Consider the following 23,455-nt stretch of genomic DNA (forward strand, 5'->3'; position numbering starts at 1 on the left):
CCGTCACCCTGCTGCCCCGGCCTGTTCACTCTGCCACTCTCCTGACCAACTGTTCTCCTGACCAACTGTTTCCCCACCCATGTGTCCTCGTTCTTCCACCCTCATATACCTCCCTTTTCTCAGACGATGATGTGGCTTCCTACTTCACTGAGAAAAACAAAAGTGATCAGAAAGGCCCTTGCACAAGCTCTCGGACTGCATCTCTGCTCCGCCCATGACCAGAGAGGCTGCCCGAGCTCCTGTCTTGGACTGCCCAGTCCTTGTGTGCACAGCCACATTGGTATCACTGTCCCCTCTCCCATCGGCAGCATCGCATGTCTGCGGGTCATTCCCCAAAGCAAGCCATAGGCTGAATTTCGCCCCATCTTCGCTGGCTTTCTGAAATCCATGTCCACACCTCTCTCCCCTTTGGCGCAAAACTCTTCAAAGGGACTGTCTGTACTTGCTGCCTTCAGCTTTTCCCCTTTTTTCTTACCCCACTCCCATTAGGCTTCCAGCCACCCTAAGCCACGAGACTGGGCAGTGTCACCAAGGATCCCCCACTGACGAACGCCACCATCCAACCTGGTCAGTGGCTGCTCAGGTTCTCCTGCACCCAGGAGGATGCACCCGGGAGGAGGCTCCCGGCGCGGCTGTCTCACCTGCTTCCGGTAGACATAGCACGCAGCGATGGCAACCATGGTGGATTCTCCCACAAAGCCCGCCAGGAGGGAGCCCACGCCCAGGGTCGCACCATGCACCCTGCAGATGAGAACACAAAGGCAATTTGTCTGTTAAGGCCAAGTCAAGGCACAACCGTGGATGCCAAAACCCAGGAAAGTAAGTGTAGCCTCGAGACGGCTGAGACCAGCGGCATTCTCCATCTGCTGGCTTCGTAAGGGCCGCAGCTAATAACCTAATGTGTGAGGGGAACCGGGAACTCGGGGCTGGGCCACCTCCCTCCCACAGCACATGGATCCCACAGCCCTTCCCACCCTCCCCAGGACGCTGGGAGCTCCCTGAGCGCAGGGACCATGTCCTTCTCTTCTGGTTTTCATGTCCAGCATACGTTCAAGCCCGTGCAGGGCCGGCCATGCCCTGACAGGAGCTCAGTGGCTATTATTCGTGTCTGGGCCTGATTTCAAAAGCACTTTTCTAAAATGGATCCCAAGAGCCTCCACCTGGTGCCTGGGCAGACACACAAAACATCATTCTGAATTTCCGATTCTAGACGTGCCTGGGGATTTCCCGTGAAAATGTAGCTGTTAAACCTCTGGACACAGTATTGAAGTGGCAGAAGGACCCACAGCCCCAAACTCCCTGACAACATACCCCAGGTAGGGTAGGACCACGAGGCTGGCGATGAGGACGATGATCCGCAGCACAGAGCTGGGGGCAAGGACGAAGGTTTTCTTCAGTGTCATCAGCCACCCGGTGAGATGCGCCCTCACTGTGACTGTTGGGAGGAGCAAAGGACTCGTCAGCCGTGCCCGCCATCCACTCCCCATCCTGCTGCCTCTGGACCAGGGCAGCACATCCGAGAGCCAGGGGCTGCCTAGGACCCTGGCCTTGCTGTTGAGCCGCTGGCCACCTCATCTTCCTGCCAGTTCCCCATCCCTGCTCCTGAGCCTGGGCCCGCCTCGGCTCCCCGCCTCCTCACAGCCCTTTGGATCTAAATGGCTGGGGCCAGGCAGGCTCCTTTCTCCACTGGGACAGCATCTTCCAGGCAGCCTAGCTGCTCCTGTCCAGTCCTGTCCCCACACTTGGCCAGCCTCGCCCTCTGATCATCTACCTCTAGAAGAGAACACTCAGAGAAAAGTGGCACTCTAGTGTGATGCTGCGTGAGCAGAAAAGCTGGCATCAGAAGCCATCTTCCCTGCCTGCGGTCAGAGGTGTGGGGACCAAGCAGTGGGGTAGGAGGAGGAAGCTGCTCGTCCCCACTTCCCTCTGTTCTTTCCCTGGACTGGTCCTGACCACTTCCACCGAGGTCACTTCCCTTTCTCCCTCCTCATGGTGTGGGCCCTTGTTGGTGTGCTGCCATTTCACCAAGGGCTGCATGGCCTGCCCATGCCTGCCTCTTCACTGGATCTCTGAGCTGCAGGAGGGCCGTGGGTGGACAGCGGGGAACTGTGGAGAGCACGGGGCTTGCCCTTGTCAGTAGGAAGGCCCTGAGCATCTAGATTCCATCTGAAACTGGAAAGGCTTGAGGACGCGCAGGGCAGGGCCTGGGCCTTGAAGAGAGGGGCCTGTTAACCTCCCTGTGGACAGCACCAGGCAAGGGCTCTTGGAGGAGGAAGTGCTTATTCCTGGGATAAAAATTCCTTTCTGGGATATGCTGGTTTGGAAGGAAGTCTTTGCCGTCTTCTTGGTCTAACAGTGTGTCCTGCCTTCCTCTGGGTGGAAGCCTTATATTAATACTAATGAGGCTAATTTTCTTCTCTTAGGCAGGCAGACAGACCCACTGAGGTTTTTGACCAAAGGAGAGAGTCAGGGTCCCAGGCATATGCTAAACTGGTTGGCCCAAATCCAACAGATTGCAAAGAGTGGCAGGGCCTGGCAGCTGTCTGGAAGCCCTTCATCTTACAGACAAGGAAGTGGAGTCAAATGGACAGTAAAGGTGAATCACATACTCAGCTATAGCCTGCTCCCAGCTGGGGCACTCCAGGCCCCTCCTCTGGTCACTACTGTAGAAATTAACTGCATGTGTCTCAATCTGCGAGTGCAGCTGCTTCTAGATGGTGGCACCTTCCAGAGCTTGGTTCGCCCTGTGTCTACCCAACAAGTACAGATGCCATCCCGGTGCTGTGATCTTCCAGCCATTTCTCCATTTCTGCCACAGCCCAGAAAGTGATGCCGCAAGGCCTTAGAGCAAGGGCCGTTCCATCAGCCCTGGCCTACCTGGGGCTCCATGGCTCCTTTCTTTTTCTTTTCGTTTTGAGACGGAGTTTCACTCTTATTGCAGAGGCTGGAGTGCAGTGGTGCAATCTCGACTCACTGCAATCTCTGCCTCCTGGGTTCAAGCGATTCTCCTGCCTTAGCCTCCTGAGTAGCTGGGATTACAGGCATGCGCCACCACGCCTGGCTAATTTTTTGTATTTAGTAGAGACGGGGTTTCACCATGTTGGTGAGGCTGGTCTCGAACTCCTGACCTCAGATGATCCACCTGCCTCGGACTACCAAAGTGCTGGAATTACAGGCATAAGCCACTGCGCCCGGCCCATGGCTCCTTTCTTAACATTGTGGCTTTGTAGATTCTGGCTTTCCAGTTTAATGATTTAGGTGGATCTTTTGGGGAAACTGATTTTTGACTAGGTGACACACCTGGTACAGAATTTAAAAGATACAAAAGGGAATAGAATACAAAGGTCTTCCCAGTGGTGACTTCCCAGGCCCTTGTCCTGCTTCCCACAGGCAACCACTGTTAGCAGCTTGGTGAGTTACTTATACAAAAAGAATGTAGCTATGCAAGCAGTTAGCACATCCATATGACGATACAGACATACACGTGCTACATATTTGCTATGGAAGTGGTTGTATACTAATCAACCATTCTGCAACCTGCTTTTCTGATTTAATCTAGAACAACCTCATTCTTGTGTATAGTACACCTCACACCACTATATTGGCTTGGTATAATAACTTTCCAACTGGCTTTTGTCTCAGCCATGGGCAGTTTCTTTTCTGACCATCCATCTGGCCTCAGGTTCCCCTGGAGTCTTCCTTTCTCCAGCAGTCCTACTCTGTCTTTGTATATCTCCAGGCTTTAGCAATATGCTCACTCTATTTTTCTTTTTTTGATTTCACTTTTTAAATTAATGTATTGTAAAACTGGCTTTTTGGTGCACAGTTTTGAGAATTTCAGTACATGAACACATTTGTGTTCCCACCACCACAATCAAGACAGAGGGCAGTTTTATTGTCCCCAAAGCTCCACATGCTATCCTTTCAGGTCTACTTTCTTTTTACTGTTTTTGTAATCACTGTACTTTTAAAAACAAGTTATACGCCAGGTGCAGTGGCTCACGCCTGTAATCCCAGCACTTTGCCGAGGAGGAGCACTTGAGGCCAGGAGTTCGAGACCAGCCTGGACAACATGGTGAAACCCCGTGTCTACTAAAAATACAGAAATTAGTTGGGTGTGGTGGTGGGTGCCTGTAGTCCCAGCTACTTGGGAGGCTGAACAGGAGAAGTGCTTGAACCCGGGAGGCAGAGGTTGCAGTGAGCTGACATTGTGCTACTGCATTCCAGCCTGGGTGATGGAATGAAACTCTGTCTCCAATAAATAAATAAATAAATAAATAAAACAAGTTATACCTGTTTGATTCATTTCTTGAACTTTTAACCTACTGGCTAATGTTTTTGCATCTTTCTAAGCCACAGTGAAATTTTACATTTGTGTTGGTGACATAATTGCAAACATTTCCAAAGAAAGATTTAATTAGGCATGAGGATAAACAGGAATGCTTCCTTCATTCTGTTTTTCTTTACCTGGAACTGGGAAGAAGGAGAAGATCCGCAAAGGAACAACACAGAGTTCTGCAAAGGCAAAGTCCACTCCGATGATGTCTATCAGGATTTTCTCAGACACATTGGGTGTCCAAAACATCACGAAACAGAGCTGGGGAGAAAGACATCCAACAGGGTTGTGAGGAGAAAGTGTAAGCAGGTGAAATGAGCAGATGAGGTGTGGCACAATCCTTGGAGAGTTACGAAAGAGGGACAACCGGCCTGACTGGGTGGTGGGCATGCTGCTCCCAGATCTGCCACCTGCTTGCTTGACTCTCTTCTGACCACAGAGGCCCTGGTCCATTAGCCATGTCTGTACCCAGGGGACCCCCACGGCAGAGCAGATGTGGCTCCTCCAAGAGTGGGTCATTTATTTCTGAGTGGGTGAGCAGACCCGTTCAGAACCAGTGTGCTTTGGGGCAAGGGTTAAGGAGAGTGCCAAACAGCTCAGCCAGTTCCACGTGGACATGTTTATTCATATAATTTTTACAGCTTTAACAAGCAATAAAAAAAGACCTGAAAGTACTTGGATGTGTACAGAACCACGCAGAATCAGCACACATAATGAAAAGGGAAATAGTAGTATTTAGAGTAAGGATCAGCCTATGAACCTTTCAAAGTCTAGTTAAGAGAATAAAAGATGAAACAGCAACAGAATGTGGAACTCTGGAAAGCAGATGGGCAGATGGTAAACTGATGTAACAGACACAGGAAAAGGGAATCTTGAACCCGATGGGGAAAGTGGAGCTCTCTCCCCACCTCCCTTCCCCACAGATCAGAAAGTGCGGCACAGGTCCTTCCAGAGACAGGGTGAAGGCAGGGTCCAGAGCAGGATGGCTGGAAGTCAAGTTAGTAAGCAATCCATCGACAGCTCCCCTTGCGCAGCTGGTGACTACATCTCCCCAAATTTGACAGGAAACAGGAGGTTAGTCTCTGGATGAGGTAAAACAGAGGGGTACCTGGCATGGCCCAGGGCAGAGTTACTACAGGTGAGTAACCCTTATCTGAAATGCTTGGGACCAAAAGTGTTTTAGATTCTGAATTTTTCAGATTTTAGAATTTTTGCATTATACTTACAGGTTACACATCCCTAATCCCAAAATACAAAGTCCAGAATGCTCTGATAAACATTTACTTTGAGAGTCATGTCAGCGCTCAAAAGTTTCAGATTTTGGAGCATTTTGGATTTTCGATGTTTGGATTAGGCATACTCAATCTGTACATGGAAAATGGGGGAATTAACAGAAGGATGACATTTGCATGTTCGGGCTTCTTTCCTCTTCTACGCTCCCAGAACATGGGAAACTGGTTGAGTCCTTCCCAGGTAGGAGACTGGAAATGGTCTCTGAGGAATCTGACCAGCCCAAGAGGAAAGACGTAAAGTTCCTGAAAATTAGAGTCTCCCAATGAAGCAGCTGCACTTGAGCAGCCATCAGTGAGGCCCTTGCAGGTGAGAAACCCCATCCTGGTGTTTACAGCTTCCAACCAACTACTAGTCTCCAGATAAGGTAAAATGGGGTGGGGTGGGGGGTACCTGGTTGAGGGCAAAGTTACTACAACTAGTAACTAGTGCCCCACTTACCAAAATGAGCAGGCAACCAGGAAACCAGACTTCGTCAAAGGCCTCCAATGTGAGGAGGTCAAAACTATGGAAAAAACTACAACTTAAGAGGAAACAAAGATAATACAGAGAGAGAGAAGGGAAAAAAAAAACCTTTTCTCCACTGATATCCCCAGAGAAATGGGAGAAGATGCTGCACCCATGAAACAAGAACAGAAGGAGAATGTTATAAAAAAGACATTCACGCCAGACGCTTTGGCTCATGGCTGTAATCCCAGCAGTTTGGGAGGCTGAGGCGGGTGGATCACCTGATGTCAGGAGTTCGAGACCAGCCTGGCCAACATGGAGAAACCCTGTTTCTACTAAAAATACAAAATTAACCGGGCATGGTGGTACATCTCTGTAATCTCAGCTACTTGGGAGGCTGAGGCAGGAGAATCGCTTGAACCCGGGAGACGGAGGTTGTGGTGAGCTGAGATGGTGCCACTGCACTCCATGCACTCCAGCCTGGGCAACAAAAGCGAAACTCCATCCTCCCAACACCCCCCCCCCAAAAAAAAAGACATAGAAAAAGATAAAAGCAGAAAGGAAAATTCACAAGTTAGCAGTAAGATAAGTTTAGGGAGGCTTACCACAGAGACAGAGCAGAAGGACGAAGGCATGCAAATGAAGCACAGGAGAAGAGAGTTAAAGAAACAAAGTCCAACACCCAAATAATAGGAGTTCTGGAAAGAGGGGACAGCGGACGTCTCAGACTGAAAGATACCAGTTTCAGGACTGAAAGGGCCCATCCGGGGGAGGTGGTGCAGTGCATGGGAAAAGCCCCATCAGGGCACGTCACTGAACATAACTGGGGACACAGCTTCCTATGAGCTTCTGGCCTCAGGCTTCTCAATAGCACTGAAAGCTAGAAGACAAGTAGCAATAAGTTTTGAAGGCGGATGATTTCTACCCTAGAACTCTAAACCAAACTATCACTCAAGTGTGTTTAAAAGAAAAATATTTTCAATATTCAAGGCCTCAAAAGTTTTACCTCCCATGCACACTTTTTCAAGAAGCTATTGGTGAGGGTTGCTTTGCCAAGGCAAGTGAGCCATGGAGTGGAAAAGAGCAAGGCATGGGTGAAGCACAAGACAAAAGCCAGGGAAATCTCTGGGGTGGAGGTGAAGGCTGCGATAGGCCCACAGGTCAGCTGATCTTCCCTGGAGCAGGGAGAAAAAGGCTCCGAGAGATGCTAACTACCTAATGTGCTTGAATACTTGAAAAGCGATTTACACCACGAAGGGAAAATGTGGGAATAACTTAGTGTGAAATACACAGAAGGCTAAGAAAGATGATAATTGACAATTATTAAGTCCAGGAAAAATTAAAGTTGTTTGAGAAAGGAAGGGAATCAGGGCTCAGCGTCAGAGTTTATCGTAGTCACAATCCATCAAGAGTTGGGGGTGCCTCGGAGTAGGAAAGGGACAGGGTGGAAGTGAGCAGCACTGAAGAGGTGGGCTGGGGACATGGCTACTGTGAGTTACAATCCTTACAGAGCTGACTTGGAAAACTTGGTGCTAACTTTAAAAACCTGAATTTTAAAATCCAACAACATAACTTTGGAAGATCCTGTTAAAAACTTGCCAGTTTCATCAAATATTTATCTCCTTTTCTTAAAATGCAAGTGATTCTTCTCTACAATAAAACTGAATACATTCTAAAATGAATTAAGAACAGAACATTAAAATTTTAGAATATAACATTCTTTTAGGCTCTGAGTGCATTAAGTTTCATGGAATTAGCCAAGCTCTATTTACTATGTCATGTTGAAATATTTAAAAAAATACACTGGAGATCTACTATAAATATGTTTTGCTTTGTAAGTGCAATAGAGCCATTCCCCTACGTATTTTCTGCATCTGGCAAAGTATATTCCACTGGTTTTCAAAAATGGCAGAGGTACTATCTCATTTAATCCTACTGCTTGATGACAGTACTCACACCCCATCTTTGACATGAAGGAAAAAATACTTCCTTAGATCTAGCAACTTGGAGCTCAGGGACTTTATTACCTGAATGCCCTGGACAAGTGGCCCTGTCATCTTTTCCCACTGCAAAGCTACTAGCCTACAAGGGTGAGACATCGTACACAGTCATAGCCCTGGTATGGTGGCAACTTCACGTTACAATTCAAAACAACACTGAGCATGGAGTTGGAACACTATTTCCCTGTCCGTATCCCATCCCCACAAATACATGGATCATCCCTGCTTCCAGCTTTGCTTTATATTGGGCCCCCAATATGTCCCATAGCAGTAAAACTGTAAAGAATTGAGCTAAGGGATGACTGCCTTACAGTCTGGGCTGGCTCTGTGCCTTAGAACCTACAGGAAGTAAGCCATTCTGTGTTTATCTAAGGGTTAGAGAGAGACCTAGGCCACATACTACTAAAAACCTTGAGCTTCCAGGGAACCATTAGCATGCTTTACTTCTTTTGCAGCCAGCAATGATCTGAATGTGAGATAATGCCTCACACAAATGTTGCAATTCTCTAGGCTTTGCAAAATCATTGTAAAGTGGCTCTTCAGTTACAAGAACCAAGGAAAAAGGAGGGTGTAATTGCACGTCAGAGAGAAAGATGGCGGAAATGAGCCTCTGTGGCAGATGAGCCAGGTAATCCCTGCTCTGGGATCCACAATCGGGTCATGTTCACCCAGAGGCGTTTTCCCATCTTGTAGAAGATCAGAAAACCTTTGGAGCAGTGGGTGGGGGGTCAGCTTGAGGACACGATAGTGAGTGTGCCCACATCACTTGACACATTGACATCAGTATCAGCCAAGCTGTGTAGGTGAGCACAGTTATGGTACCTTGAACACAACCACGAAGTTAAGTAAGGTTTGATGGATTTCCAGTAGGAGCTTCCTGAGATGGTGGCTCAATAGTCCATTTCTAAAATTCCACGGTATGATCCAACCTGGCACCACTCAGTCACTCTGTTTTTTATCTTGGTCTGTCTGTGCTGAGCACACCCTAAATGCCCCTTATCAAGGCCATGTGCCAACAGAGGTGCTTCTTCAGTTTTCAACCACACACACCTACAGCCCAGACTGGGTCTTCGCGGGGTATCGGAACTGGAAGCGGTTAGTCTGATCTGGGGTTTGAACAATCACAGGTAACTAAAGGAAAGGAACGCCACATTTATCAAAATCTCCTTTTTCTTCCTCCCTGAAGTCTCTGAAGCTCTTGCTATGCTTCCATTAGGAAAATGGCGCTTCACTTTTCAGCAAGTTTTTCAACGAGTGGATATTTCTTGCATATATAACTTAGGTATACATATAACTTAGAAAGGAATACATTTAACTTATAAGTGGATATGGTGAGCTGGGCGTGGTGGCTCATGCCTGTAATCCAGCACTTTGGGAGGCCAAGGCGGGAGGATCACAAGGTCAGGAGATCGAGACCATCCTGGCTAACACGGTGAAACCCCATCTCTACTAAAAATACAAAAAATTAGCCAGGCATGGTGACAGGCGCCTGTAGTCCCAGCTACTCGTGAGGCTGAGGCAGGAGAATGGCGTGAATCGGGGAGGCGGAGCTTGCAGTGAGCTGAGATCATGCCACTGCACTCCAGCCTGGGCGACAGAGCGAGACTCCGTCTCAAAAAAAAAAAAAAAAAAAGAAGTGGGTATGGTGGTATGGTATGTATTAAAAGCTACAATACCTATCTGCAGGTGAGGTTTCCCTAGCTTCCCCTAGGCAAAGTACTGAGCCCTAGCCTAATAATCAGACTACATTTAACAAGTCCATTTGAAAAAACAGGACGCTTTAGAAGTTCCCTTGACAAAGAGTATCAGGAACAGTGTCATTTTAATGAGTTCACCCAGAGTAGTCTCAACTCAGAACATGCCTCCCAGTTGACCATGATGTGCTGTGTTCCTCAAATATTTGCAGAGCCTAATGACATTGACTTTTCCAAACCAGCACACACCCTTAATAATCTCCCACCAATGAACAAGAGTCGTTCCTCTGAGCAGCTGCAGAGGTGGGTTTTCTGCTGTCGAGTTTGCTGTCAATATTCTGTCAGGACACAGCCTTCAAAATCGAATAGTCCACCCAGTGCCCAGATCTTGGTTTTTCTATTTATTCTTCAATAAAAGGAACCAGGATTCCTTAGAGAAATGACTCATTCTAGGACCAAGGCAGAGAATATGCAAGATGATTCGCTTGGAGCATCTATGGTACAAGAAGGAAGGCTGTGCCCCAAAATAAAAGAATGGGAACACGGCAAAGGGACACAGAAGCCAGGCAGAAGGAGCTTCCGAATGGCCAAAGCAAAAACAATTTGGGCAACAAAATAAGTACAGTATTGAATTATATCCCAAAATAGCAAATAAATATCCATGAGTCCCTAGGGATAGAAATTTAAAAATGGCAGAGAAGGGACAAATGTCCTGCACAGAACTCTAAATAATTCATTAGCTGCTCCCCTCTAAGATGGGTGGAGCAGACCTTCCTGCTCCTTCTGAGGAACTTCCTTCTGAAGAGCACAGTGGGGAGAAAGGAAACGCGTCCTGACAGCAGAGGAACACGGCAGACATGACCCCAGCCATGCAATCATGGTCAACAGCCACGCACATACCCTCGATAAGATGTGATGACAGTGGCACTTTGTCTCTGTGGTCTTCCTCCCCAAAATCCCTAAGCCCAGTCTTAATCATAAGACAAACCCCAGACAAATGCACATTGAGGGACCTTCTACCAAATACCCGACCAGAACTCCTCAAAACCGTTGAGGCCTTAAAAACAAGGAAAGTCGAAAACTCTCAGAGACCAGAGGAGGCTACGGAAGCATGATGACTAGACATAATGTGGTGTCTTGGATGAGATCCTGGAACAGAAAGAGCTCATGAGAAAACAAACCAGTGAAATCCTAATGCACCATGGAGTTTAGTTCACAGTCACACACCAGGGCTGGCTCCTCGGTTGTAACATGCGCGCTGCAGTAAAGTAATGTGAGTGAGGGTGAGGAGTCTATGGGAACTCTGCACCATCTCCACAATGTTTCTGTAAATCAGAAGTTATTCTTTTTTTTTTTTTTTTTTTTAAAAAAAAGGTCAATTACAAAAAGAAGGGCTGGGCATGGTGGATGCCTGTAATTCCAGCACTTTGGGAAGTCAAGGTGGGAGGACTGCTTGAGGCCAGGAGTTCGAGACCAGCCTGGACAACACAAGACCCCATCTCTACAAAAAAAATTTAGCATGCCCTTAATCCCAGCTACTTGGGAGGCTAAGGCGGGAGGATTGCTTGAGCCTGGGAGGTCCAGGCTGCAGTGAGCCAAGATTGCGCCACTGTACTCCAGCCTGAGTGACAAGATCCTGTCTCCAAAAATTAAAGGAGAAAAAAAGAAGGAAGAAGAAGATGACGATTCATAATTCACTTCTCTGTTATTTGACAGACTGTGATTCATCTTTTGAGACCAGCCATTGACCGTGAAGTGTCTGAACTCTGAGGTGCTTACATGCGGCCCAAGACACATTCATTTCTAGTAGAGTGTAGTCCCCTCTCAGTCTCTTATTCTGCATGATCAAGGGGTAGACTTCCTCATTTCTTGAATCATATTAACCTCTTTAGAAACTAACCACCACTGGGCTGCAGCTTTTTTATTCACAAACTTAAAATACAGTTTCCAGTCAGCATGTGAGCCAGTCAGTTTCCAGGGATGATTTGGTTGAGCCTAACGTTGATGATGACTCAGATCAATGAGTAATTTAACATTTTTGTCCAGGAGTGGTGGCTCACACCTGTAATCCCAGCACTCTGGGAGGCCGAGGTGGATGGATCACTTGAGGTCAAGAGTTCGAGACCAGCCTAACCAACATGGAGAAGCCCCATCTCTACTAAAAATACAAAAGTAGCCAGGCGTGGTGGTGTGCGCCTGTAATCCTGGCTACTCGGGAGGCAGAGGCAGGAGAATCACTTGAACCTGGGAGGCAGAGGTTGCAGTGAGCTGAGATTGTGCCATTGTACTCCAGCCTGGTTAACAAGAGTGAAACTCTGTCTCAAAACAACAACAACAACAACAACAACAAAATCACATAAAAAAACCCCAAAACATTTTCAAGCAGGCCTTAACTGTATGTCGTCATTCTGTGTTGGGGCAGTACTTGACTTTTATTTCTAAATCTGTGTATCAATGGGCTAAGTCATGAAAAACTTTGACCACATATTAAGGTCCCCCAATAGGATCAGAAGGATCAGTGCAGTGATGAAGGAAATCGCCAACTTTACAGACAGAAGACCCCTGGGTCTTACTATGCCACAGTCCGAAACAGAGCTTGGTTTTCTGAGCTAAGAACCACGGAAGGGGGATTTGAACCAAGACCTGCTTCCTCACGGGCAGAGTGGGCCATGCATGGTCCCCGAGCTCCCCTGGGGACAATCTGAGTCTCTTTTCAAAGCATTTGGAACTGGGATATGAAGCAGCCAGTTGTCTTCATCAGCACGTGAACTTAGAAACATGCCAACCAGGCCACAGTGGGACGGCCGTTTCTGTGTGTCCTCGGAGAACTCCACCCTACGAGGGCACTGCCAAGTGCTCGGGTCTTATTTAATTTCCATAAGCTCTTAACCACATTTTGAGGAACTCACAAAGGCTTCCCCATTGCCCTGAATAACCAGAATTAGCAGTACATGAGACTCTTATCCCTGCAGTTAGAAAAAGTCAAACATATGCAGCTGTTTTGAATAAAAATCGCTGGCCCTGGACATCATTTTTATTTGGCGCTTTTGCTTGAAAAAAAGGTTCAATATACCTTTTTAATTGGGTTGAAGTCCCCACCGGGCAAGCCAGTGGTTAGCCCTCGGCAACACAAAGTGTGAAGAGGAGGTTAGGGCTTGGCACTGGCGCCTGACTGCCGGGCTGGCACTCCAACCCAGCTGTGTCTCTGTCTGTTGTCTCTAGGTGAGTTCCCTGAGCACTCCAGCCTCAGCTCTCTTCTTTCAAACGGGGATGGTGTCTCCCTCACAGGGATGCTGTGTGGACTGGGCTGCCCAGAGTGCTGGTCTGCCAACTGTGGACTGGTCCACACTGAGATAAGCAGTTGACTCCATAAAGTAAATCGATGCCTGCCTTCCTTAAGAAAGTCTTGCCATCCAAACAACGCCAGCTGAACTGGACATCATACCTGGTGATCAAGTTGATTCACATTCCGGTGCTAGCTTCTTATCCCGTCACGGATGGCCAGACCTCTGGCACTCATCTGCAAACCCCGAGCCTGCGAGCACTGCGGTTTGCATAAACCGCTTTTCCAGCACCGGCACACCAAATGTGACCCACGGATGTCACCTGTGAGTATTCCAGAAGGTTTCCTGGGACCGTATTCTAACAAAACGCTAGCAGGGGAGTCCTCTGGAGGTGGTGAGATTAGGACTGATTGAATTTTCCTCTTTGTATTTTTCCGTGGCTTCCACAAAGAACATGTATTCTTTTTATCAGAAAAACATTTTTTTTTCTTTTGAGATGCAGTCTTGCTCTGTTGCCAGGCTGGAGTGCAGTGGCACGATCTTGGCTCACTGCAATCTCCGCTTCCCGGGTTCAAGAGATTCTCCCGCCTCAGCCTCCTGAGTAGCTGGGACTACAGGTACGTGCCACCACGCCCAGCTAATTTTTGTATTTTTAGTAGAGATGGGGTTTCACCATGCAGAAAAACATTTTTAAATAAAACAGACCCCTGTAGATGTCTTCACGGATATCATCAAACTTCAAATGTGATTGGGACAGGAATGTGAGAAGTCTTGTCTTGGGGGAGGGGCAGCTTTCAGAAAGTGGCTGTCAGGTTGGTTTTCACAGCCAGCGTCTTGGGAAACCATGTCCCACATCACCTCATGAGGAAGGCACACTGATTTGATATACTTAGGGGTGGAGGGGCCAGCACAGGGCAGGACACTATTAGATAACACATATGCTGTCTTGCTCGACTTTCCAGAGAGAGCTGACGCAGCCATAAGGAATGCTGTTTGGCCTTTTGTTTCTTAGTGCCAGACTGCACCAGCTGCATGCACGTAAGGAAGGAGGACAGTTCACGAAGGGTTTCACAGGTCATGGTCACGACTCTGGCTTTCACTCGGAGGGACGTGAGAGCCATGGCAGGTTGTGGGTGGAGGAGAGGCAGGGCAAGCGGGGGAAGGGCTGAATCAAGGATCCTCGTCACGGCTACTGTGACCATCCAGGTGAGAGCTGGCAAGGGTTTGGACTGGTGGGGAAGGGAGAAGAACCAATGTACAATATGAAAGACAGGAGCTGGGGAAGAGTGACGGGAGGGAGGCTGGAGGCGTGGCTGCCCTGTCCTCACGGTGGTTTCCTGCTCACTTGTAAGCTGTCGCATGAGCTGGATGGGGCCTCTCTAGGAGTGTTCCTAATGTTTGCATGACTCAGTACACCCCAAATGGAATGACATGGAATTCCATCAGGACACACTCTCAGATTCCCAATTTAGAAGGAAAAACAATGCCATTTCACCAGGGTGAATTGCCGAAAGCAGGCAATATGTGAAAGTAGCAAATGACTCCCATTTCTGGGGAACGGTGCTTAAGGTGTGCATACCTGTAGCAACTGCCAGAAGGAATGGGCTCTTGGGATTGACTGACCTGTCCTCAGAAGGGTGAAAAGCCACGTGTTCCCGATACAGCACGTGAGGGGATGATGGGAGAGAGGGACGCTTCCACATCCACGTCTTGCTCAGTGGGAGAAAGTAGGGAACCTCACAGGAGGGATGATGATGATTACCATCACAGGCAGTGGGGACACGGGAAGGAGTTTTTACTTAAGGTCAGGCTAGAAAAATTCTAGTTGGCTAACATAGGGGTAGCAAACAATAGATGAAAAATGACATCTATTACTGAGAGAAACAGAGCTTGGTTTTCTAAGCTAAGGAGCTTGGAAAAGCGTATTACAAAGTGTTTATGTAGAATTTGATACCTTCCATCTGGCTTGTTGATAATCATAATAATTATTATAAATCGAATATTTTCATAAAGGAGTTGAAGCAATCATCAACTGTTACAGCATATTCATGGTAAAAAATCAACACTTTCAGATATAGTTTTATAACCAGCTTTTTGAAGAATATGAAAACTAAATCATCCCTACTATCATCTAGGTTTAATGAAATTGCCAAATGCACACACTACATGAAAGCAAAGTGTCTTTCAGATCCCAACAACTTACTAATCTAGTAATGCCGTGTTGGTGGAAAGACATGACATACCTCAAACAGCAGGGGGCGCCATGCGCCAAGCCCGCAGAGGGTTGTCCAACTCCTATTCCTTTTCTCTGTAGCTTTAATCCTTTCCTGGTTTTTCTCACAGGATCTGAGGACTATTGATAAAGTTCCACACTCCAGCTTCTGTTTAGCCTTTCCTTCTCCTTGACTATTAATAGTCAACTTGGAACTTGTTTGGGACTGGGGGAAGGGGACATGGGGAGTGACTGTTTAGTGGGTATAGGGTTTCAGTTTTGCAATCCAGTTATGGGCAGATGGTGATGACAAGCAGCAATGTGAATGGACTTCACTGTCCCTTTAAAAATGGTGAGGTTGGTACATTGTATGTGTATTTTTCTACAATTAAAAAAATCTTAAAAACATTTGGAACCTGCTTATAACAGCACACTCTGTTCATTTGCTCGTTGTTTAAATGACACATGTGCATCTGCCCTGGTGTCTTATTATGAGGGCTTAGGTAGAGTTTTAGGGACTAGCCTTTATTGTCTTCATCTTACCTAAATTCCCCCAAAACAAACCAATCAACCACTCAGATCTGCTATACGTGCTGGATTTGAGCAAATGCTGGATTCCTGAAGCTTCCAGAGAGAAGTGCGGAGGGAAGGCAGAGGGAAGGAAGTCACTCACTATGCGCCAACAGCGCTCCATATGTGATTCCATTTCATCTTCATACACTCCCCAGATAGATGCCTTATTAGCTGAGGAGGACACAGGGCCTACAGGGACTGTGTGACTTGCCCCAGGTCACCGGCTGGTAAAGAGGCAGGGGCCAGAGTTCAATCCAGGCCTTGGGGCCACAGAAGCCCTGCTTTCTCCCTGTTTCCAAGATGCCCTAAGCTGCTAAACTGTTCAGGCCCAAGGGTACTGTGAGGGGCACCAAATGAGAAAGTGTTGAATTCCATTAATTCACCTTTGGTTCTTTTTTCATACCCCATACACAAGAGAGGCATTTTCTTCCAGTGGAGCCGGGAACAATGGGGCGGCAGTCTCCACCTCATGGCGTGGGGGTGGGGTGGCCCAGCATTAACAAAGCCTCAAACAGGCCGTCTTTGTTCCAGACAAAGGGTCAGCATGGTACCACCGCTGGAATATGGCCTTTAGCATCCGCCCAAGAGGGCTGAGTGACAGCTATGGCTTGGGGGAAGGTTGCCACAGGAAGGTGAGACAGGGTCATTCTGATGAACGGAATTTCTAACATGGAACACAGGGCCAGCCGGGCAAAGTCCTGTTGGATGGCAAGTTTTACTACAAGCTCAGATTCTGCTACCTTCTAGCACATGACAGAAGGACTCAGAACTGACATGCCTTACTGAGACGCAGCTGCAAATAATGGTGTGCAACCAAGACGATGGAATCCTTGGGGTGCTAGCCCAAGCAGCGGCAAGACAGGAGCAGCACAAGCTCACCAGGGCACGGAAGGCCCTCTCCATTACACATGGACAGTAGGTAGAAATGGGAGTGGAGGAGCCCATCCTGACCTGCAAGGTGCGTCCAAAACTGGCCCTGAAATGATGGAAAAAAAGCCTTTTTTTTTCTTTTTTTTTGAGACAGTCTCGCTCTGTCAGCCAGGCTGGAGTGCAGTGGCATGATCTTGGCTCGCTGCAACCTCCGCCTTCCAGGCTCAAGTAATTCTCCTGCCTCAGCCTCCCGAGGCAGGGATTACAGGCACGTGCCACCATGCCTGGCTAATTTTGTATTTTTAGTAGAGATGGGGTTTCTCCATGTTGGGCAGGCTGGTCTCGAACTCCCGACCTCAGGTGATTCGCCCGCCTTGGCCTCCCAAAGTGCTGGGATTACAGCTGTGTGCCACCACGCCCCACTACTTTTTTTTTATTTAGTAGAGACGGGGTTTCACCATGTTGGCCAGGTTGGTCTCGAACTCCTGACCTCAGGTAATCTGCCCGCCTCGGCCTCCCAAAGTGCTGGGATTACAGGTTGTGCCACCGCGCCTGACCAAAAAAAAAAAAAGTCTTCTAATTGAGGAAATTGAGGATGCGAGAGGCAGTGCCAGACAGGACCCCAAACCTCTGACTTCTAGGAGGCATTTCCTTTCCCTGTGCCTCCGCCTCTACCTGCCAGCTGTGCCTTCCAAGAAGAGGTGGCCAGAGCCTGGGTTCCACTGGGATGAGGGGCACTGTAAATACTGAAACCATCTGTGACCTGCCACCTTGCAATGGTGGGGTAGGCTCTGGCGGGGAGAAAAGGGGTGGAGCCAGAATTCTGGTTTCTAGCTTTGGGAATGGCGCTTCCCAGCAAGTGCACAGACAGGGGTTAGCTCAGTGTGTCCAAGAGAAAGACCCGGACAGAGTGGATTCTTCAGGCTGCTTCCTTCTCTGATGCCGCTGCTCTTTGTTTTCTTTCCCTCCTGAGTTGCTCTCTCTGCGGCCTGAAGTTCTGAAGCTTTAGGATCAAGACGTTTTAAATACTAAACACCTTTATCCTCAGTTCTGCAGGGGCGCCTGCTCTAAGATGGCACCTACTTCCCTCCGGCAGGCAGTGAAGCCCAACAGAAGCAGCCCGCTGTGCTGTGATCCATGCTGGGTTCTACAGAAACAGCACGCAAGGTGGAGACCTGACCATGCTGGGTTCTACAGAAACAGCACACAAGGAGGGGACCTGACCAGGCCGCTAAGCCCCTCTCCTCTCCGGCAGCCTCCAACCTAATCCCTTCTCCCAGACAAAGTTTCTCCCCAGAAGCTGGAGCAGGGGGGCTCTCAGCCTTGCCAGAGGGGATGATCCTGGGCTGCTGACAAAGAGAGTGGCCATGGTTTCTTCACATTCACAGGAATCAGGGAAAATTATTTTTTTTAAAGAAATTAAGGGAAACAGATTTCAAAACTTATGGAAAAGAGGCGAATATGATCTAATAGCACCAGAGATTCTAAAAGAGGCTGAAAAACTCTCAGAAGACAAATTATCTCCCAACAACCAGAAAACAGGCCACGAGGAGGAAAACAGAAGGCATCTGAAGGCCTCATGGTCCCCAGGTGTGGAAGTGGGTACTGGGGACAGCAAAACATGCATCCATGCCTTCACCTGAGAGCAGGGGTTTGGAAGCCAGTCTCTTGCAGGTCTCCCTTACCCAGGTCCTGGGACGCCCCATGCAGAGTCGACCTTTAAGGGCTTGCAGCCTGGAGGATGGGGCCGACGTGTATGTGGATGTGCCCAGGGTACTTGCCAGCAAGAAGCGAGCGCCAGGAGTGCAGGAGAAGGACCCCAAACCTCTGACTTCTAGGAGGCGTTTCCTTTCCCTGTGCCTCCGCCTCTATCTGCCAGCTGCGCCTTCCAAGAAGACGTGGCCAGAGCCCAGGTTCCACTGGGATGAGGGGCACTGTAAATACTGAAACTGTCTGTGACCTGCCACTTTGCAATGGTGGGGTAGGCTCTGGCGGGGGGAAAAGGGGCGGTGCCTGTCTGTGCCAGGGAGAGGTTGATAAGGAAGCACCTGCCTGCCAAGAAGCCCGACGGGGCCCTCGAGGCCAAGGCAGCAGCCACCGAGGCAAAGAACAGAGCGAGGGGACACTGCTGCATGGGAAGCTGGAGAGGCGGCCCAACACGGGCGTGAAAGGCCATGTCATCCTCCGGGGGCAGCGGCCACTGGTGAAGGACTATCTGGAAGGCTGTTGGCGGATGGGTGGCTACTGAGAGGGCTCATTTCCTGAGGATCTTTATCATTTCCAAGTCGGCCATGGCTAGGAGGGAGAGGCGGGCTGAAGGGGCAGCCTGGTGCACACAAGTGTCATGTCTATGGCAGGCTCTATGGTGGTACCAAACAATGTGTCCATAAGAACATAAGAACCCCCATAAGAACAAGGTCGGGAGGTGAAAGCCCAAGTGCTCAGAGTAAAAGTGCTCAGATCAAGAAAAAGAGCTGTAAAAAATGTGCCACGAGACAGAAGGGAAAAGGGAAAGAGCTGCCAGGGGCCAGGGGTACCTTCCAAACCCCGGCTCTCTCTCTCTGCCTTCTCCACCAAGGAGGGTCACCTCAAAACTAGCCAGGAAGAGCAAACCCAGCCAAGTGGGATCTGAAGACCAACACTGACAAGAGGGAGCAAAGCATTCTGTTGATAACCATAAAACTGTGCAAGGTTCCCAGCATGAACTCATCTGTGGTGGAAAGAAAGCTTAGAGAATCAGGGAGAGGCTGGGAGCCTCGAGGTTGGAAATCCTAGAAGGGCCCAGTCCTTGACTGGAGCTTATGGGTCTCGTGTTTATCCTGAGAACAGTGCCAAGCGGCTAATTTAAAAAGCAGGTATAGCCTTAGGCTGCACTAGGGAAAGTGATGGGCTGACATGTTCTGCTCCACTGCCTAGGCGTTTGATGATTTCAGCAATGCATACGGCCACAGCTGTGTGGGACAGGGCAACGTGGGGAGAGACGAGACACACGGGAGGCCCAGGGAGCTGCGCGAGTGTCACGTGAACAGGGGTCGTGACGGGTCCCTAGGAAGCATCACGCGTGCCCCACAGGACCCAGGTTTCTGTGGACATGCGGGTGTTCTTTCTCACCTGAGGACTTCAAAATGTTAACATGCTTCCTGGGCCCAGGTGCAACTTAAAATTGGTCCTTACTGGCATTTTCTACTATGTGGTTGTGTCTGTGGTTCTATCAGATGTCTAGTCAGAGGACTCAACCTATTCATTCCCCTCTTTTTGTGTTCACTGCAGCTTGATGGAGAACTGGCATCTCTGTGTTAGCAAGAAGATGGGGCTCTGGTAGCACCATCTGTGCCTGGGACTGGGAGGCTGTAAATAGCAGGGGGTGATGGGTCAACTAAAGAGCTTCCCCGAGGAGAAAAATGGTTCATACAGGGGTCACGTCTGTGGCAGGGTTTGTCTACTGAAGGTGTGTGTAAATCTACTGATCAAGAGACTGGCTTTTAAAAAAACAACAACCCCCCCCCCCACCAAAACCCACACAAATTTGAAGACTATAAACTTTATATTTATCTATAAGATATAGATACATATATATAATTCATAAAATTATTCCTTGGCATAAAATATACCCCTAGCTACTTATGTACATGTGCAGCCCTCTTTCCCTATGTTAAGGACCACTGAGTGTCCTGGTGGTGGAGCTGGTGGCTGAGGAGAGCTGGCATTCTTTGCATATAGCACATGCCAGGTATTTCACTAAGCTTTTACCCCTTTTAAAGTCTTAAAAGGTGAGCAATTCTTGTTGCCTCTGTGTGGCATCTGGGGAAACTGAAGATGGCAGTTTTGAGTGACTTTCCTGAAGCCACTTGGCTAGTGAGTGGTGGAGCCTGGATTTGAACCCAAGCCCTGTGGCTCCAGGGCCCACAGCTATAAGCACCAAGCTATGTAGCCAATTCCAGCTTGACCTAAATCCCTCTGCCTCCATCCCTCTTCCCTCATTAAATCAACAGACACATACAGGGCAGTCAGATGTCATGACAGCCACAGGCGTGACAGACAGCCCCCCCAGCTGAACCCATCTCCAGTTTCAAAGGAGGGAACTTGTAAGAGATCAGTGGTGTCAGCTCCAGTTTGTGCACCCTGGCCCTCTGGAAACTTCTTTTTTGGTAACAATCAGTTCATTCTTCAAGCCACATCAGTTAAGAGCCATCTCCAGGGAGGACTACAGGCCACTGAAAACTGTCTGGCACCAGATTCATAGTGAGCAGGTTTCGAGGCACTGTTGTTTGCCATATGTGCTGTTTCTTGGCAGCGCTTTGTGGTTCTTTTAGCCTTGTACTGGGCTCAGAAGATACAAAAAGACCCCAGAAGAATTTCATGGCACCATTAAAACCCATTTACCTTACTGTGCCCGAGCAAGTGGGACATCCGACCCAGAGCTGGGGACACAGTAGTCAGCCTTTAAGAGAAAATGAAGACCCTTTTGAGCAAAGACCACAGACTAGCTAAAAGCACTTCACAAGCACTGCCCGTAGGTGCAGGAGACACCCAGGCCTGGGAGAGGGAAGCCAGTGAAGTCTCTCCTGTGCCCAGAGTGTTTTTTGATTGTTTTCTTTTGTTCCTGTGTCAAATGATATGTTACTTCATTAAACTTACAAAATGGCCATTTAGCATGCTAATCAGCTGTTTTAGATCCTCACTGTGCTCATTTCACACACTGCTTCATGTAATTACCTCTATTTGGTAATTTTTGAGGTATTTTGAGATCGTTTACATGGGCTTTGCTGGGCTCCCTGCCTGCTGCACCTAAGTGAATGGCAGGTCATCGGGAGTTTCAGGCCACGGGGAAAGTGCTCGTGTGCGGTGCCCCGTGTGCCTCACAGCCTCCGAGCTGGTGCTGGGCTCGGAAAGCCAAGAGGCCAGAGGCGCCACATCTTTGCTTTCTCCACGTTGATGGCGCATGCGTGTCGGGAGTGTCTGGACTAGGCACCCCGTCAGGCTGATGTCTGGTTTCTGTACACTGTCTTTAAGCTGAGACTAAGAAAACCAATTTTTAAAAAACCTGTAGGGAATCATAAGGTATTAATCATGGAAGTCGATCAATGAAGCCCTACTGAGTGACTTCACCATTTGTGTGGGATGGCAGTTCCTGACTGACCTCTCCCTATTGCTAGATATGCGTTCTAAATTTCTCTTCAAAGAATCAGTATGTCAATATGTTCAATTCTTTGCCTTCTACTTTTAAACTTAACTTCCTCGTAAAGCAACCTTTTCTGATTACCTGCTCCACCCTGACTCATTCCGATTTCCTGCTCTGCCATAATCATTTTTCCCCCCAAACCACTCACCCCTGTCACTCTCTTTAAATTAGCCAATCGGAATTAGTTTAGCCCGTGCAGTCTAACCCTAGCCAATAGGGAAACAACACAGCAGCAGGGGCCACGTGCGTCAGGGATAAGAACCCCTTCGCCTCCCTTGTCCATGTGTGCGCTCACCATTGCTCCATCTGTAAGAGCGCATCCTTCTATAGAAGTACATTGCCTTGCTGAGAATTAAAAAGAAAATTTTATATTCGAGTGCTATGTCTTTTGTGGCACTGAAACCTTATAACACTATGATAGCTCTGCTTCCACAGCAGTGAAAACCGAAAGAGCCGGGCTGGGCACCTGCCTCTTTGAGGTGGGATTCGGGTCAGGCAGCACTCGGCAGGTGCAGGGATCTGTGGGGCCCAGGCTTTACTTCCTTAAGGGCTCAGAGGGGCTGGTGAGCAGTGCGTGTCTGCAGGCCCAGGGTATAAACAACGTGTCTTCCCTGTTGCTTTCAAACTCATTCAGGTGGTGGGCCCCACGTGGGTTCTTGGCAGAACACGGGTGTGTATTGATACGTTAAACTGAAAAATGAGTAATTTTTATAATTTTGTGCCAAATCAGATTACCCTTTATAAGGTTCAAGTGGTAAATAGTAGAAGAGATCAAGATTTTGAGGCAATCTGGGGGGGAATAAATACAAATGAATAAAATTCTAGCAACTTATTTTGTTTCCTGAAAATTGGAAAAATATTTCAGTTTTTGAATGTTTGTAGTGGCACAGGTTAGTCCTGGGCTCTGCAAAGACCTTGTTGAGGGGCACTGCATTATTCAATGAATAAAAAGCAGAAAAAAAAAACAAGAAGCAAAGTAACTTAAATCTAGTCCTAGTACTTCTATCAGTAGCTACGATGTCAATATCCCCTGTCCCCAGAGAAACCTTTGGCAAAAATATCATTAAGCATGTAAGTACTGGCACAGGTTACCTGTATCAAAATGGCTCATGTTCCCCATAAATATGTACACCTACTAGGTACCCACAAAAAATAAAAGTTAAACTAAAAAATGCAGACACAGGGCCACACTGCATAAAGTACTATATTTCTAAGCAAATCCCCTACTCACATGGAGAATCTGGAAATAAAATAATAGAGATGTCTCATGAAACTAAAGGGAGATAGAATCTAACAAAAAACAAAAACAAGTGAGTCGAATAGTTAGAAGTCTGGTTCATCAATCCATGCAGCCTTAAGTGACGAGAAGATTCCCTCCTTTCAGAAATCATAGTTGTTAGCTTGCCAGGCACCCAAAACAAAATAACACAAACTGGGTGACTCTGAGCAACAGAAAATTACTGCCCCACAGTTCTGGAGACTGAAATCAAGGTGTGAGCAGAGGCACATGCCCTCTGAAGGTGCTAGGGAAGGGTCTGTTCCAGGCCTTTCCTGGCTTCTGGTAGCT

The 23,455-nt window shown here is 48.1% G+C and overlaps 2 protein-coding genes across 3 annotated transcripts in view; one reads left to right on the forward strand and one right to left on the reverse strand.

The window, feature by feature from the left end:
- The window catches only part of OTULIN (OTU deubiquitinase with linear linkage specificity), a 51,921-nt gene extending 47,631 nt beyond the window's left edge, over positions 1-4,290 (forward strand). For both annotated transcript variants that reach the window (XR_004671417.3, XM_034959752.3), the window contains exon 8: positions 490-4,290. The gene's annotated coding sequence lies outside the window, so the exon portion shown is untranslated. The remainder of the gene's footprint in view (positions 1-489) is intronic.
- Positions 1-23,455, reverse strand: part of ANKH (ANKH inorganic pyrophosphate transport regulator) — a 160,684-nt gene that overhangs the window by 2,496 nt on the left and 134,733 nt on the right. The window contains exons 9-11 of the mRNA XM_003821942.5: positions 4,468-4,597; positions 1,312-1,435; positions 642-741 (exon numbers count right to left, since the gene is read on the reverse strand). Of these exons, the coding sequence (XP_003821990.1) occupies positions 642-741; positions 1,312-1,435; positions 4,468-4,597 (354 nt within the window). The remainder of the gene's footprint in view (positions 1-641; positions 742-1,311; positions 1,436-4,467; positions 4,598-23,455) is intronic.

Source organism: Pan paniscus, chromosome 4, assembly GCF_029289425.2.
Source record: "Pan paniscus chromosome 4, NHGRI_mPanPan1-v2.0_pri, whole genome shotgun sequence".
Lineage (NCBI taxonomy): Eukaryota > Metazoa > Chordata > Mammalia > Primates > Hominidae > Pan > Pan paniscus.